The sequence below is a fragment of the Etheostoma cragini genome, chromosome 7, assembly GCF_013103735.1.
Source record: "Etheostoma cragini isolate CJK2018 chromosome 7, CSU_Ecrag_1.0, whole genome shotgun sequence".
Lineage (NCBI taxonomy): Eukaryota > Metazoa > Chordata > Actinopteri > Perciformes > Percidae > Etheostoma > Etheostoma cragini.
Window position 1 is genome coordinate 25262041 of NC_048413.1, and position 17013 is coordinate 25279053.

The following is a 17013-nucleotide window of genomic DNA, read 5'->3' on the forward strand; positions in this document are numbered from 1 at the left end:
TGTGATCTGCTACAATATGCAAACCATTTAATCCAATGTAATTTACAGTGGATATACTCTTGTCATATGTAGGTCAGTGGCTCCTTTCTGGTCCCTACAGATCTGGTTCGGCCAACTGTATCAGAGGATTGTCTGCTGCCATGGAGATGGCAAATGGAGCTGGCAGTTTTTAAGTGGGTGCACGTGCAGAGCAGCACCTTTTGAGATGAAGGCAAAACTAATTGGGCTGGTTAAACAGCAAAATGGTTACAGAGATAATAAGTCACTTCCTTTCCTTCTTCCTGTTGATACCAGACTGTTTCTCTTCCCCTCACTGTACAGCCTCATGGGCTGAAGCATAACACACACAGATAAAAGTAGAGATGATACTGCCTGGAGAACTGGCCTGCCCTGTGTAACTCAAGGGAACACCCACAGTGGTGCTTGAGAATGTAGATGTAGTTTGCTTACAGCTGCAACGTTGGGTTATTTTGATGGAAAGTATTTGGTATATTTATTAAAGTACTGTACTTACACCTGCATCATTTTGGGCCACTTTGAAGTGGATATGGCATAGGCTACTTGTTTGCAAACAATTATCAATTACACATCTAGCAGATACAGAGCAACAATAGAATTCATTTTGAGTTGTTTGTCTGGCCACCTAAGAAAAGTAAACCGTGATTTATGCTTCTGCGTTAAATCTACGCCGTGGCTCTGCATGTAGATACGTGGAGACACGGACCCCACGCCGTAGCCTGATGCGTGACTCTCAACAAATGTAACTAGACGTTGCTCTGCCGTGGCTTGGTGGCGTTGTGTTTCCCTAGACGGTTAACTTTTCCTGCTAAAGATTTCCCACCGTCGTCACGACATACAGGCAGGGTGGCCTATAGCTCACTAAGTTAGTGTGCTTGCCCCATTTTGGCTGAGTTCTTCAGCGGCCCGGGTTCAAATCCAGCCTGTGACCCTTTGCTGTGTGTCATCCCCCCTCCCCCTTCCACAGCTATCCACTGTGTATCTGTCTAATAAAGGAAAAAAAAAAAAAAATAATAATAATATTTAAAAATGAAAGTACAGGCGAGACACTTTGTTTCTCTCACCATGCCTCTAGAGTCGGTACTTGCTCTGATTGCCGTCACTCTCTCACTCACTTTACCACACGCTCACACATACATGCCTGCAATTCTCTTAAAGTGATCAATGCACACACAAACGCACAAGTATAAACTCCAGGCCACTTACGTAGGCTACGGTGAAAGTTATGCGTGGAGCTGAATTCAAATTAAATTGAAATCAAAAGATGACTAATGCAACACAGGAATGAACTGTAGCTACAGATCCAAAAGTCCATTAAGCCTAAACCAGAACCTGCGCCACATGATCAGAGGTATCATCCGGATGTTGTCAAGAGTAGGTGTGGAATGTGAACATAACTTTTGTTTGTTTAGACAAAACTCCACAGGGCACCTTTAAGTACAGTTTTGAATGCAGGACTCATAATTTAGTATTTGTACACTGTGTTAGGATGAAGGATCTTTTTTTTTGTTTTGAGACGCTCATCTTTTGAAGTGTGTGATTCGGTTTATGCATCAGGAATGAATCTTAGTCAAGAAACCACAACAACTGCAGCTCTTTGGTTCATCTTGTTTCTAATCTGTTTTCAAGACTCTTTGGTTGTTGTTGCTGCAGATATTATTGGTCCATGATAACATCACATAAAGGTTGAACCACCACAATCTCCTTCCTCTAGGGCTCTTTTGTCAATACTAAATTACTTTCTGCATGGTTAGAATGATGTAAGGTACATCCCAGTCGTACTATGTCTCCCAGATCCTAAGAAATAGTTCTGACACTTTGTAATTATGGTTAGGCTTCTGATGGGTGGGAACAAAGCCCCATGTTGACAGTGTCCCTCAGGGCAGCCATTGTTGGAGCTGACTTCACCTAGACTTCTATGGTTGGGTTTGTCTGGTGGTCTAAAAGCTTCTCCCAAAGGGAAATACCGCTGTAACATTGTGAAAGCACTAGACTAAAGCACCGGTGTAGATGACATTGATACACGCAGAATAAGTATCATAACACGGGGCCGAAGAATCCACTGGCTCCTTGTGACTACATATAACAAAGAGATCATAACAGCCCCTTGGCTGTAAATTCTGTGGTAAAGTAAAAGAATGAATATGATGATCTATTTTTTGGAGAAGAAAACCCCTGAAGTTATGTTGCAAGGAAAATCAAATGAAAGACTACTTCATGATTAATGATGAATTGGATTAGGAATTATGGTCAAACATGTTCTACTACATGTAAAGCACGGCTTCAACCATGTGTGCTTCCCATACATCATGTGCGGTCTGGTTTTGGGATTCCTCTCTAAAGAACCAGTGGTTTGTGACACTGTTGACCTTTAGCATGGTAGTTAAGTTAACAGAAGGCCTTGACCCCCCAGACCGCAAGGTCACTCTCACTGCCTGCCTCGAGGCGAGGGAGACATATATCGTTCTGCTTGACACTCTTGCAACAGGAGGAGGACAAACAAGAGAAAGAGAAAAAAATGTCTAACAGCAATTCCACAAATTTCATTATACAAGCAAGAGATAACCTTGATTTATGAAAATGAGATTCCTATGTGTCCTCATTCTCCTTTGCTTTCAATAAAGTATTATTCTAAAGTGCCCTTTGGTCAAAAGGTTAGACGCTTCCTGAGACTGACAAGCTGTGATTGTGGTGTAGTGAGACTAGGGCTGCAATTGACATTGATTATTTTCATTTTGGATAAATCTGTTGATTGTTTTCTTGATTAACCTAAAAGTGGCTTGGTCTGTGAAATGTCAGAAAATGGTGTGCCTAAGACGTTGATCTCAAATGTCTTGTTTTGTCCACACATTTAGTTTGCTTCCATAGATGTGTGAAGAAACTAGAAACACAGATACAAATTCATTTAATAGTTGGACAGCTAACTAATTAATCGATTAATGTTGGAAGGTCTACAGGTGAGACCCAGCCTTTACCAACTAAATGTCAGGAGTCATACACAAGGCTGTGTTCCTGTTCACGACATGGTACAGTTGCCTGAGGGACAACTGGTGTGTTTGTAATTTAGATGGGGGGGGGACAGGGAGGTGGTGGGATATTCTCAGATCTAAGGGGTTTATGGAAGCTTGTCATAATCAACCTTTTCCAATAGCTTCCTTTTTACGAGCCGTCATTTCAGAATAAAAGTTGAATAATTGTCCAATTTTAATAGGATGTAGGAATGGGTTTGGGAGGAGAGAGGGAAGGTTTTTGTTTACATTTAATTTGTAATGACGTCAGTTTAAAATATTCCAAATAAATAACCACGTTCTAAATAAATAGGGTACATAGATAGGGTGCATAGGTTTGGATCATTTTTACAACTGAAATATTTGTTTGTAATTACATAGGGAAAGTACCGAAAAAGTACTGTTGGGTACTAGGAACCAGATTTCAGGTACCAGTGCTGATGGGTTCAGATGCGAACGGTATCCAACCCCCCTCAGGACACTTGTCTTCTGGTTCTGAAATTTAATCTAACCTGATGACATGTTAGTGTCCACTGTCTGCCTCTGACCTGTCGTAACTATACACTGGTTGTAATGATACACTACACAACGCCAGCCTCGTGGGAAGATAAAGTACACCTACGCGTGCATGCCTTCAGCGTTTCCTGAGGCGACGTTTAACGCTGTCAACCCGTCACCTGGATCATGGCTTACTTACTGTGACTGTTGTGTTTTGTCCTTTCTCCTAACTCACGGCATTAGTGTGTGACAGGCTTCAGGTACACAGTTGCTGCACAATACCTATTTCCAGATTGTTCCTTTTGCCTTTAGTGCTTTGTCTCATTTCTTTCTCAATTTCTCTCACATTCACACCTTTTTCTTGCTGCAAAAGTGTCTATCTGTAGGTTTAAACATGTTTCTCTTCTTGACATTGTCTACGTAGTCTCTTTCAATCTCTTGCCCTGTATCTGGCTTCTGTTGCCTCATCCTACAGACCCTGCAGCTAAAAACATCCAAATGGATAACAATATATGATTACCGCCACTTAAACCCCCTCGGTACAGTGTTCTCCTCAATACACTGCATTTCGCTGGTTTTTAGCATGCTGTTTGTGTGCATCTGTGGAGAGATGGGGGTTGTGCTTCACGAGGTGAGGTGAAAACATGGTTTTCTCACTTTGCTACAGATTAATTAGCCTTGAAGATCAACCCCCCAACCCAAGAAACAATTAAGACACTCCCGATCTGTCTAGTGAGCTTACATTACTTTGTGCCATTCAATGACCAGCCCGCCAATGGAAACATTAGCGGGGGAACAAAGGTATTTCCCATGGGAATGTTCTCTGCATCTGCTTTACACTGAAATCAGAGGAACATGTTTACCAGAATAGTTTAGTCAAAGGTGAGGTGTCCCACACTTAAATCAGCGGTAGTCTTGCCCTAGAAGACAAACTAGAGATAGGAGCTATAAACAAAGTGTGATGAAATGCAAATTTAGGTCGTAGCCTATTATTGCTGTTATTGCTGTATAAGAAGCTCTGTGGATTTACACTGAGGTGTCACATCTTAATGCAATTGTATTGGATCCGATTAATAAGATGAGATGAGATGAAACCATAGTAATGTCTAGACTCAGACTCAAGCAGCCTCAGACTCAATGAATGAATGAATCTTTAGAGAAATATGGACTTGGTAGATAATAAAACAAAGTAGTTATATTTTTGAGTGGATTAGCAGCTTCAACAATATTAGCCATTATAATGTGGACAGTAACCCAGGATAAGGTGCATTCCTTGTGTAAAACATTTGCACCCACAAAACATACAGAAAAGTAAGTCTTATGTAATCCTATGCCCCCCAGACATACTGGAACATCTTCCTCTACGATCCCTTGGTCAATACTTAGGACCTTTGTTCTGAACCATAGATGCAGACAAAGTTCTTTAGCTAGGCTACGGTAGTGTTGTGTAACCTGTGGATACATCGCCACCTAGTGGTCAAAACAATGTTAGCACTAAGGAGCACACTGCATGGTACAAAGTTGGATGTGAAGGAAAACAAAACGAAATGAAACTGACTGTAGAGCATTACAGTCCCGCATAATCCTAGATAATACACGCATTTTAAACTAAAAGTTAGTCTGTTTATTTCATTCAAAGAAGACTGTCTTGTTTCTGTCGTTGCGGTCGTCGGTTTGGAACCAGATAGGAACCAACATCTGCTGCTTGTTTCCCCGGGTGGAGGCGGACTAGTCGCTGAAGGAGCAAATCAAAATGGCGAGCCAAGAGGAGTCTGTGAGGGAGTTCGTAGCTGTTACTGATGTGGATGAGGAGAGGGCCCGGTTTTTCCTGGAGTCCGCCGGCTGGAATTTGCAGGTACGTCTTTTCTGCGTTTTTACGTTGAGTCGCAGTGTACAACCCGATGGGAAATGAAAAAGAAACAGCGGTGACATGACATGTGTTTGACGAATAGCTTACGGGCTAATGTTAGCCTGTGTTGCCGGTAATTTGTGCAAGTCACCCTATGACAATGGCCTGACCACTCACTGTCACCAAACCACACGGCTGTTTACCGTGTAAAGCCACTGTTACCAAAAGGTCCCTTCCGGATGTCTCGTTACAAAGCAGGTTGCCGTTAACGTTACGCTAGCTAGTCTGTCGTGAGTCCATTGAGCCGTGCTAGCTAGCGATAGCCTGTAACCAGTTAACGTCAACGTTAAATTGATGTTAGTCAGCTAACCTCTTAAACACCATTGGTTAGCTTCTGAAGCTGCAGTATCAGTTGCCCCGTTAACGTTTTTAATTGGGAAAATGTACGAATGCTTACCCACTCTCCATTTTGAGACCCACATGAATAAAATGAAACTGAATGACTTGTGTTTTCTGTTGTCTCACTTGGCTAGCGTGTCCCTTGTTGTACGTTAATAGAGAAAGAGACAATACACCTAACAGCTGGTATGCTCTGGTGTCAGTAAGGATTTCAGACGAAAAGACACAGCAACCTCAGGTGTAGACGGACTCGAGTTATCTAGCTCTTAGCTGAGATGTCTGAAAAGTCATCAGTAACCCACGACACTTGTTAGACAGTTAGTTGCGGTCTATAAGCTGTCTGACAGGATTTCTTTGACATTATTTCGCCTCCTCCCAGCTTGCACTCGCCAGTTTCTTTGAGGATGGAGCTGATGACGACATAGTGACGCTTCCTCAACCGGAAGGAGGCTCCTTAGTGTCCCGGTCTGCTGGGCCAAGGTAATGTTGGCACCCCGCTACTGTTTTTATTTGTACAATAAATATAAAAATGAATTGACACACTTATACACTGCAGTTTAATGTCCACAAATGGCTGTAATTCATCATAGCTGTTCACAGCAGTTCACCTTAAAGACTCATTAGCTAAGTTTCCATCCACTTGTCTATTGAATTATCTAAAAAAACTCATGCAAATAAAAATGTCGAAGGTACGTTTCCATCCAACGGCTTTAAAGCGAATAAAAACCTGTGTGTAATGACGTCACATGCTGTTGATGAATGGAAACACCTTAAAATTTCCAAAAAATCAATTCAATATACCAATTTATAAAATTGATTTTAGACATTTGAATGTGTTTCCATTCATTTTCGCACTGAATCGCACAACATTCAAGCAAACGTTTGCAGACAAAGTTTTTCTAGACAAAATGGATTGCGTCATCTATGAACACATGATCAAAATTGGACAAGTTGTAGTGCTAATGTGCCAGCTGATAGTGACATATCACGGTATAATAAGAAAACAATACTATCAACATATTGCTGTGATGATGCAGATGCAGAATGTCCCTCTTGGACAGTTGCGAGACAACTTTTTTTGTCTCGCTGTTTGAGCGCATTCCATTTACTCCGGAGGATGTCCCACATGTTGTCATAACCTTTCATGACCACTTCCTTTGCAAGTCTCATGTCTCCTTGTTCGTCCACTTACATCTGTCTTTGTTGACACCCGCCATGTGGTCAAACAGAGCGGAAATTACCTAAAACTCAATCACAATTCATTATTTACATGGCAAATAAAGTTTCCGTAAGCGTTTATTGCATAAGCCTTACATTGATCAAGATAAAATCAGATGAGACAAACATATTTCCTTTGTCTATATATGAAATTCCATCGAATTTTACTATTTCCAGAAGGCATTTTTCATTCGATATCACTCAATTAGGATAAAACTGTGTGGGTGGAAACATCGCTATTGTAAATCAATGTAATTTTGTAATATACAATTGCTTTAGAGTGCAACAACTCTGCCTTTTTCTTTATCATCAGCACTCAGCCCAGAGTGACATCCTTCAGAGATCTGATGCATGAGGCAGAGGAGGAGAGTGATGAGGAGGAAGGACAAAGGTAATTTTATTCCTAGTTTTGTCTGTTTATCTATCTTTAGCGAATGTGTCACTCACTTTTACACATTAAGAAAGAATGCAATCTTAGATACCAGAGTTTTAAAATTTGATACAATAGTATTATGAAAGAACTAGCCTTGAAATCTAGACGCGCCCTAATAGCAGCAAATGTAATTTGCAACTAGGCTCAGTCTACCAACTCTCTGTTGGCTGGCGAGCTGGAAAGACCAAATTAGGGCCAATCACATTGTGTAAAGAGTCGGTGGGCGGGCTTGACGTAATGACCGCAGAGCTGTGACGGCTGTGCTTGAATTCCGTGCTGCTTGAAAACAAAGATGTCTTTTAACTCTGCTTTGGTTGCGACTCTGGAAGACTTGGAGTTCAGCACTGAAGTCATTGTTTTAAAAGAAAGATGTTCTGAGTTTTCCCGACCGGATACGGAAAAAAGTTTGATCTACCAACTAGGCTTGGTTGGTTGAGCGCTATCCTATCCTATCCTACCTAAAATGGGTTTCTTCAGGAGGGGGGCTTGCGTCTCCCTTAGAGATCGGGTGAGAAGCTCAGTCATAGGAGCTCGGAGTAGAGCCGCTGCTCCTTCACGTCGAAAGGAGCCAGTTGAGGTGGTTCGGGGATCTGGTAAGGATGCCTCCTTGGCGCCTCCCTAGGGGGGTGTTCCAGGCACCTCCAGCTGGGAGGAGGCCTCGGGGGAGACCCAGGACTAGGTGGAGAGATTCTATATATCTGTTCTGTTTTCGAGTGTAAAGACAGGTTTATGGTCAACTCAGTGGGTTAAACATAGGTATGTATTCAGTGTCGGATTTCTCCTGTTTTTAAACAACATATTGGGATATCACGATATGATTCCATTGAAAGACATTGAAATATCACATTAAAGTGCCCTGTTATTCTGTGGGAAACACGGGATATCATGCCCAAGTCTTTATTACTGTAAACCCATCTCACACAGCGTGCACCGTTTCTGATTGCTAGTTTACTTACATTGTGGAAGAATGACTAACTATCTTTATTGACACCCTGCCAGGTTTTTTGCGGGGGGATCAGAGCGCAGTGGGCAGCAGATTGTTGGGCCTCCCAAGAAGAAGAGCCCCAATGAAGTGGTGGAGGATTTGTTCAAGGGGGCAAGGGAACATGGGGCTGTGCCTCTGGACCGGCCTGGGAGAGGGCCAGGAGAGCACAGCAAAGCCAAGGTAAGGTGAAACTCAAAAGATGTTTCCCATGTGTGACCTAGATTGTGGCCTTCCGGCGTCTTAATTTTTCCACAGTTCAATATTGTTAGATAGATATTTTTAGCCACATCCTCACCGTTCATGTGGTTTATCCAGGGTCCAACAATAAAGATCACCTGATGGCTTGGGGCAGAGGGGGGGGGGGCAGTAAATACAATCAGAATACAGCCTGTTGCTCTGTGGGGACAGTGCTCAAAAGGACAATCGTTTAATTTAAATAATATTAATTAATACATCTGCTCTACTTGCCTAGACTTCTCTCTGCTCCGAAGGTGTTTTTCTCAGTTTTAGCAGCAGCTGGTTTGATCCAGTGATCTAATTCTCAGTCAGCAAAGCTAGGTCCAATCCATTGGACCTAGCTTCACGGTTGGGCCAGAGGTATACATTAAGAAATCACACTAAATTCTGAGGGAATTAATTTATAAATATATATTTCAGGATCAATAAATAGAGTTTAGTGTAAGCTTTTCCTGCCTCTTATTACTGACTGTGTCGGAAAGCTCAAGCGGATGGGAGGGGTCTTTGTTATTGCTCAAACAGGTGGGTCAGCAGTTTCATCAGCTTCTTTTTGTGTTTGTAATTTGTCATCCTCTTGGTAAGTCTCTTGTCTCTAATTTGTTTTTACTGTCTCCTCTCACGGTTTAGGCCTTCATCGGTGGAGGCTACAAGCTAGGCGCTGCTCCTGAGGAGCAGTCGGCCTATGTGGCTGGAGAGAGGCGTGGCTCCAAAAGCCAGCAGGATGTGAGTACAGATCCTGAAGGATCCTCCTTTTTCTGGTTGCACTTTTTGCTTTGATTCTGGCATTATTGGCACTTGTCACGCCCTCTAAATGGCTCCTTAGCCAATAGAGCAAGTGATCAGTCATCCTAACTCTCTGCTTATTGTATTTTTTGACCTCACCATGGTGAGTCAAGACGTTTAAACAAATGTTTATTGCTGTACACACAATGAGTATCAGTTTTTGTAATAGTCATTGTGATAGTCCAAAGCGGGCAACCTCGCAGCTAAACTAATGATGCGGAGCCAGGCCCGGAAATACCTTGAGTGTCCGCAGACAGCTGTCGTCTTGTAGCTACCGGCCCTAAGTGGTTCCACGCTAGGAAGAGTGGCTGCATGAGTCCACAGCAATGCATGCAACATCGGGGCTTAATGACTGGTACAAGTCTGCACCTTCTCGTGGACGCCAAAACGTCCGAGCCACCCGGACGGGTGAACTGGGACTCATTTGTCCGTCCTGGATGTGCTTGTATTATGTGGAAGTACATCAAATTATCCCTTGTTATTTTGCTAAATAATAAGTTCCAGGCTAAATAACGCTGGTAACTTAGAAAGTCACGTAGTGTACAGGCAGTGTCGAGGGCAGTGTCGAGGGCAGTGTCGAGGGCAGTGTCGAGGGCAGTGTCGAGGGCAGTGTCGAGGGCAGTGCGCCAGTGTGAGGCTGTGGCTAACGATGGCCAAATGTAACTTCATGAGCCACTCTTTAATTTCTGAGCCCACTACATGGCACTCTTGGTTTTAAGAGGAAAGGCATTATAATTCAGTGTATTCTCAACACTTTGTTGAACAGACAGCGTCATCTAGTGGGCTCTGAAAATTAAGACACTGGTTCACAAAGCTTCATTTGGCCATCACTAGCTGTGGTTATTTCTTTGTAATGCTAAGTATCAGTATCAATCCAGTTCGAAAAGGTTTATTCAAGTGTGTGCGTGTTTAGGTACACGTGGTGCTGAAGCTGTGGAAGACGGGTTTCAGTCTGGATAATGGTGAGCTCAGAAACTACAATGATCCTGGAAATGCCAACTTCCTTGAGGCAATCAGAAGGGGGTGAGAATAGTCTGTTACATATAGATTTGTAATAGGTTTAAATGTAAATCTGTATGGAGGCGTTGAGAGCTAAATTCCCCGCTGTTAACCTGTTGATCACTCGCAGGGAGATTCCCCTCGAGCTGAGGCAGCGTTCTCGAGGCGGCCAGGTCAACCTAGACATGGAGGACCACAGGGACGAGGACTTCTCCAAACCCAAGGTGGCCTTCAGGGCCTTTGGAGGTGAAGGACAGAAGTTGGGAAGGTGAGATTGATGAAAAGTCTTGTTGTTTTATTTAACATGTTTTCTGTATTGTTTGTCCTCAGCAAAATGTTACCTATTTAAAACCAGCAACTGATTTAACTGAAAGCTGCTAAACCTTCTTACTTGTTCTACATGGGATTTAAAGAATAGCTTAGTTAGACTTTTTTGATCCCAAATTGGGAAATTTCACTGCTACAGCCTCAAAATTAAAACAGACTATCTCAGCTAACTGCCTCAGGATAGTATGACCACAATTTGACAATGTATCCAGTGTAGATTATCATCTGTTCTCATCCCACCCTAGTGCCACCCCAGAGTTGGTTTCTGCTCCGGCCTCCTCCCAGCAAGACCAGGCTGCAAATGAGGCCCAAGCCAGCACCTCGGTGTCCCTCGACTCCTCCCAGCCTGTCACCAACATTCAAATCCGACTGGCTGATGGCAGCAGGCTGGTCCAAAGGTTCAACCATACCCACAGGTAACTGATTAGCTGTTCTCAATTTGAAGGTAGCATACACACAAATCTAGGTTAGACAGCTATAGTTGTCTTTCTGCAGGTCTGTTTATTGGCCTATTTAAGACAGTAGACCTACAGTACGTGTGTCTAGACTGGAAACTAGGTGTTCCCCAGTTGATGGATCTGTACCTGGTAAGAGTCAAGATAAATTCACTGAGCTGTATGAGTCTTCGGATAATGTTATGAACCCAGACACGATATGTTTGGGTTTCGTTCCTTTTTTTTTTTTTTTGCATTTTTGCATTTTTGTGCATTTTAGGCCTTTATTTATATGGGCCAGCTGAATATATCAAATGGGAGAGAGGAGGGGAATGACATGCAGCAAAGGGCCCCAGGGTGGAGATGAGGAGTAAACCCATATATGGGTACCTGCTCTACCAGGTGAGCAACCCAGGCACCCCATGATTTGATTGTTTTTGCGCAGAAAGAGTTTTTTGAGAGGACACACGAGTAAGCTGCGTGAGACGGTTTATTAGTTCACGTTAATATTGTAGAACCTGAACGATAAAGGATTTTTAAGACCCATACCGATATGAATATTTGGTTATTTAAAAATCTGATATCTATTTAAAAAAAAAATCCAGAAACATGTTACAAAACAAACAGATTTCCCTAACATCAGTTATTTGAGTTCTCACTAAAATAACATAATCATTTGTTTTATTGTCACAACAAAACAGAGGGACATCAACATTATATTAAAGTTCTGATAAAGAAAATGTATAAAAATACAAACTTAAGATATGAAACTTAAAGTCCTTTTTTGAAGAAAAAAAAATCAGTGTTGGTAACAGGGACGTATAGAATGGATAAAATATGCAATGCCAACGCTCATAACATGGTTGACCATCCGTTTTATGTTTTAAATATTAATGGATTAATGTGTGTGTGTGTGTGTGTGTGTGTGTGTCTGTATGTCTGTATGTATGTATGTATGTATGTGTATATATATATATATATGTATATATATATATATATATATATATATATATATGAGATAGATATAGAGATAGATTGGGAAAAGCTTATTATCGGCCACTAATATTGGCCCGTCGACATGTTGTGTTTTCAACCTGTGTGTCTAGGTCTCTGTTTTAGCTACAGAGTGAGACATCTCACTTCTATCATATCTTTGTAGGGAGTCGCACATGCAAAGTAGCTAGGTAAGATCACATCAGCTAGATAACTGTTTCTCCAACTTTGATCAGTAGAAGGCAGGATTAGCTGGGAGACTTCTTCTAAACAAGGGCACTTGTGGAATACCTGCAGAACAGGGACATGGAAGTAGTTCTTTTCTAGATTATGGTGAACTAGTGTGTGTTGTAGCAGTGTTTTGCTATTAAGAACAAGCTAGCATGCTAGCGCTAGCATCTGCTACGGTTAGCCACCTCACCCCAGAGACTGAAGGCAGAGGACTTTCAGAAACCCGTATCTCATTCAAAAAAGGATGGATAGTTTTTTTTTCAAGTTTGTTTGCGTGTGGAAGCACCAGATACACAAAATAACACCCCAAGTCCCAGAAAAACTGATTTATTTTTTTTTCTCCACAATATGGGACCAACTCGGATTGGTCAAAAAAGTGCTTCGGAGAAACACCAAAGCGACAAACCGTAATACCTCTCCATAACAGCAGGCGGCGCTAATCTGGGTTGTTGGCCATGAATTGAAACTGGCAGCAGATTGGAAGAACGTGTCACGTGGGTCTGGTTTCTCCAGACTGTCATGGCGGCATGTTCAAAGTACGATCTCATATTTTACTAAAATAGTTCACTGAAACGTGTTTCTGAAAACATTTTAAGTGAGAAATAGGCTGCGCAATGGCTGAATCTTCATTTCAGATCAACAAAGGTCAGTTTAAAAGATTTTTGTCCGATTTTGAAAGACTCTATTCCTGCTCCTCGTTCCCGGGTAGCAGTCCACCAATCAGATTGGTCATTTGAGTCTGACTGCCGGCAGTGCCCGCCTTCCACCGAGCATGGCAGGTCGGAAAAAATGAAGGCCAACAGCCCCCTCAGTGTATAAAATGTTAAATACTCTAGGTTATTTTTTTTGGGGGGGGGGGGGGGGATCAGCTAATGTTGACCGCATTTCATCCTGTCACACACACACAAACATTAAAACCGATATTTCCTGCCGTTGTGTCCCTCAGGGTGTCTGACCTGCGCCAATATGTGGTGGGGGCCCGGCCCGCCATGGCTGCTAGAGAGTTTGTTCTCATGACTACCTTCCCCAACAAGGAGCTGTCGGACGAGAGCCAGACGCTGGAGCAGGCCAACCTTCTCAACGCGGTCATTGTCCAGCGGCTAAATTAAGGGGGAGAGCGGTGAATCAGCCTTCCCGGTGGTGTGGCTGAGTAACTGCAGCCCTGTAAAACCTGCTGCCCCTTCTGAGGGAGGAGAAAACAGACTTATGTATGGACTTCTAATTTCTGATTTTTTGTTTTTCTAAAGTGAAAGATAGCCTTCTGCTCCACAGACCCCACCCCCTCCCCCTCCAAAACCCCCGACCTCCCCCCTCTGTGGTCTCTGAAGGGCGCTAATGAGGGGAAATCTAAAATTCTTCCAGTACGGAACAGTTAATTTAAGAGCTTATCAATGCTGTTTAACTGTGGTTTTGATGGGGAAGTGTTTACCTTAAGGCAGGAGATGGTTTAACTCCAAAACACAGTAGCAGTCCAGCTTACTGCAGAGCAGTTTGGTTGCAGGGATGTTAATTAACCTGGCTTCCCCCCGTAACTTGCTCCCTACTTTTTCTCTTCTATTAACCTTAATTCAGCCCTTCAGCTTTTGTTTTACCATCAGGTGCTGGGGCCTCACTAGAACCATGTAGCGGCAGACTCCCCGTTTGTTTCTGTCTTAACAGCACAAACTAGAACCACGTAAGGAATACCAGTTAATAAGGTAAAAGTACACGTTGATAATGTGGTTTTGTACAAGTTTCAGTTTCTCTCCACACGGAGATTGAAGTGTAATAGTGTAACAAAATACTTAGGGGATTTTTCTCCAATCAACCTATACCAGTAGCCTTATGCTCCTTTTCACCACAAGAACCAACCCTGTCCCTTTTGTCCAAATGAAGATAGAATTATTTTTTTTAAACTGCCTTTTTTTCCTTTTTATCTTTTCTTTTACAGACTGTAGGATTGTCCCAGTTAGACAGTGGTATTTTGATATTGTGTAACATGAAACCAGTTACACATAGCTTTATTGTTTAACCAATGGTTGAGCAAAAAAGGACTTTATAGATTGTAAAAGTGAAAGTTGAATTCCTATGACACACTAACATATTCTATGCATCCTGGGGCAACACAGAAATATGTTTGGACATCTGGTAAAATAAATCCATTTTAAGGTTGCTGTATAAAGAACTTCATGTCTTTTGCTGTTATTTTATGTGGGAAAAGGAACGTTTAGCTGAGAAAGATGTATTCTAGTGACAGTGTAGGCGGCTTGAGTGAGTCATTTGCGGGGGGGCTTATGTCATTTTATTTTGACATAAGCTCTGACTAAAGATTGAACAGGAGAGTCCTGTTCTAAAAAGAAAGAAAAGATCGGGATGAAAACAAGAAACTTAACGTAACAGGCCTTGAGGACCAACCACAAACTGGGGCACAGTCCTGTGAGAGCAACATGAGTGCTACTCTTGTTGAGTTCATGTCCAAGTTAAAACCTCAACGCTCTGAGATACTGAGCCGTCTAGGCAATGACATTTGTTTGGAAAACGTATCTACTCAAGGATTTGACTACACCAAACCAAGTGTTGAGAAACAACAGCAGCACATGGACAACAGTGTAGTGGCACCATCATTTGGGGTTCTAATCGGCAACCTTTGTTGCATGTCATCCCTTTTGTTGCCCGTGTGTCCCGTCCACAGACCAGCCCGGGGGCTGGCCCGCGGAAGAATCATGAATTCCAAAAAGGTAAAGAGGAAAAATGCGTTTGGGTATTTCGCATTTCAAGCATTTATAGAAGGTAACATTACACATGTAGAGCACAAACCCAGCCCCCTGTATTTGAATCTGTAGAGCTTGCCCACCCTCCACACACAGCTGAACCAAGAGGTGTGTGCGTTCCAACACGCAGGACCTGACTGGGAGCATACAGAGAGGATTACCAATGTCCGCTGGCTCAGATCAGAGGCGTCGTTAGTGTTACAACTCGTGGTAGAACTATAACTTTGTCCAGTTTATTTTTCTGAGGTAAATAGAACGGGCAGCAACGCGCAGGGTCCAACCATCCTGCCGTATTTGTTGCTATCGCCTAGCAACCGTCTGAGGAAAGCTGTTAAAGGCCGCTGCGGTTTTAGACCCTTTTTTTAGGGGGGGGGGGGGGGGCTCAAGCAGCCCCTAAATTTAATCTCAGCCCCCCTATAAATTATGATAATTAAAACCAATTATTATTTAATCAGTTTTTGTGCTTCACGTTAGTTTGCAAACTTGTCTGTTTATGACAAAAGGGCAGACAATGACACGGTCAAAGAAACAGGGTTAATATCCTGTGTCGCTACTGCTGTGCACCTGTCAACCTATCAATTGTTATCTTTTCTATTTATTTCACACACCATTATCATTTGATTTGATTCTGGTAGTCCATAAAGGGACTGTTGTAGTTTTTTTTATATGTTAAATATTTTGGAGGTGGAAATGAAGTGTGAATGCTCAAAATAGTCCTAAAAGATAAATAAAGAGAAGTCTTAGCCCCCAGTGTTCTAGAAACGCTGCAGGCTCAGATGAACTAGAACGCTGCAGGCTCAAGCACGTAGGAAGCGATGTTTCAACCCGCTCAGTCCACTCTTCCACCACGCGGTTTTACACCAACTCAGCTCTATTCTGCATATAGCACATTTTTAAAAACAAGCTGAAACAAAAGGCTGTTGATTTGAAGTCTTAACGGTTTATCTTAGTTTGCCACAAATCTTGAAATTTTGACATTCGTGTAAACTTAACGGCTTTGTTGCAGGTTAACCACCACTGTTGATTATTGGGTACAAAAAGCATTCAAGAAATGTATATCACTTTTAAAAATGTCTCCAAATAGTGTTGAATGCCTGTTTTGTTTGTAATTATTTGTCTTTTTAACTCCATTCGGTGATGACGTCACGTTGGGGAGAGTAGCCTCAGCCTAGTATTAGAACTATGGTGACTGACTTGGATGAGGAAGAGGTGGAAAGGCCAGCAGTCGTATAATTTCTAACTTCCCGGACGGGAGAAGTCAAAAGAGCCTTTGTCAAGCATTTGTTGGGAAATTAAACCTGCAACATGGGCTTTAACTGCAGGCGGAACAAACAGAGGTAAACCTATGGATACAGGCATGTGAATGGTACAATGTTATGTTTGTTTACACACATATAGTGGCAGCACATGTATACTCTATGTGAGTGATTCACTACCATAGACTTAATAATATGCAGCATGTTTACTATACATACTGAATTGTGTTGACTCCATCATACCAAAAGTAACTCGCTGTGTCCGTTTGTAAGAAGCCAAATAATCTGCTGTGCAATTTATTTTATTTTTTAACCAACATGTATGTTGTGGCTTTGCATGCCCACGTTGACACTCCATTGCATGGACTTGGAGCCAATTATCTGTTATTGTGAACTCAGCATAACCTCTCCAAGAACTATTGCTGGAGTTTAATGAGTCATGACGAATTTTAGAAAACTAAGAGCTTAAAAGTAAGTATATACACACATTTTTTTTGTTGGAATAGAATTGGATTTAAAAAATGTAGCTCATGATGCAGTTTTTAGTTTCTCGCTCAAAGTGGTTCCTGTGGATATTAGAAGCACTTGTATTGCG

General features: G+C 42.2%; 1 protein-coding gene across 1 annotated transcript; it reads left to right on the plus strand.

Moving 5' to 3' along the window:
- Positions 1-5107: 5107 nt before the first annotated feature.
- Positions 5108-14576, plus strand: nsfl1c (NSFL1 (p97) cofactor (p47)). Its single transcript, XM_034876295.1, has 9 exons — positions 5108-5379; positions 6152-6252; positions 7304-7381; positions 8423-8588; positions 9273-9368; positions 10342-10451; positions 10558-10695; positions 11000-11170; positions 13359-14576. Exons 1-9 carry the CDS (start codon positions 5278-5280, stop codon positions 13519-13521), a joined length of 1125 nt encoding a protein of 374 aa, XP_034732186.1. The 5' UTR covers positions 5108-5277; the 3' UTR covers positions 13522-14576.
- Positions 14577-17013: the final 2437 nt, after the last annotated feature.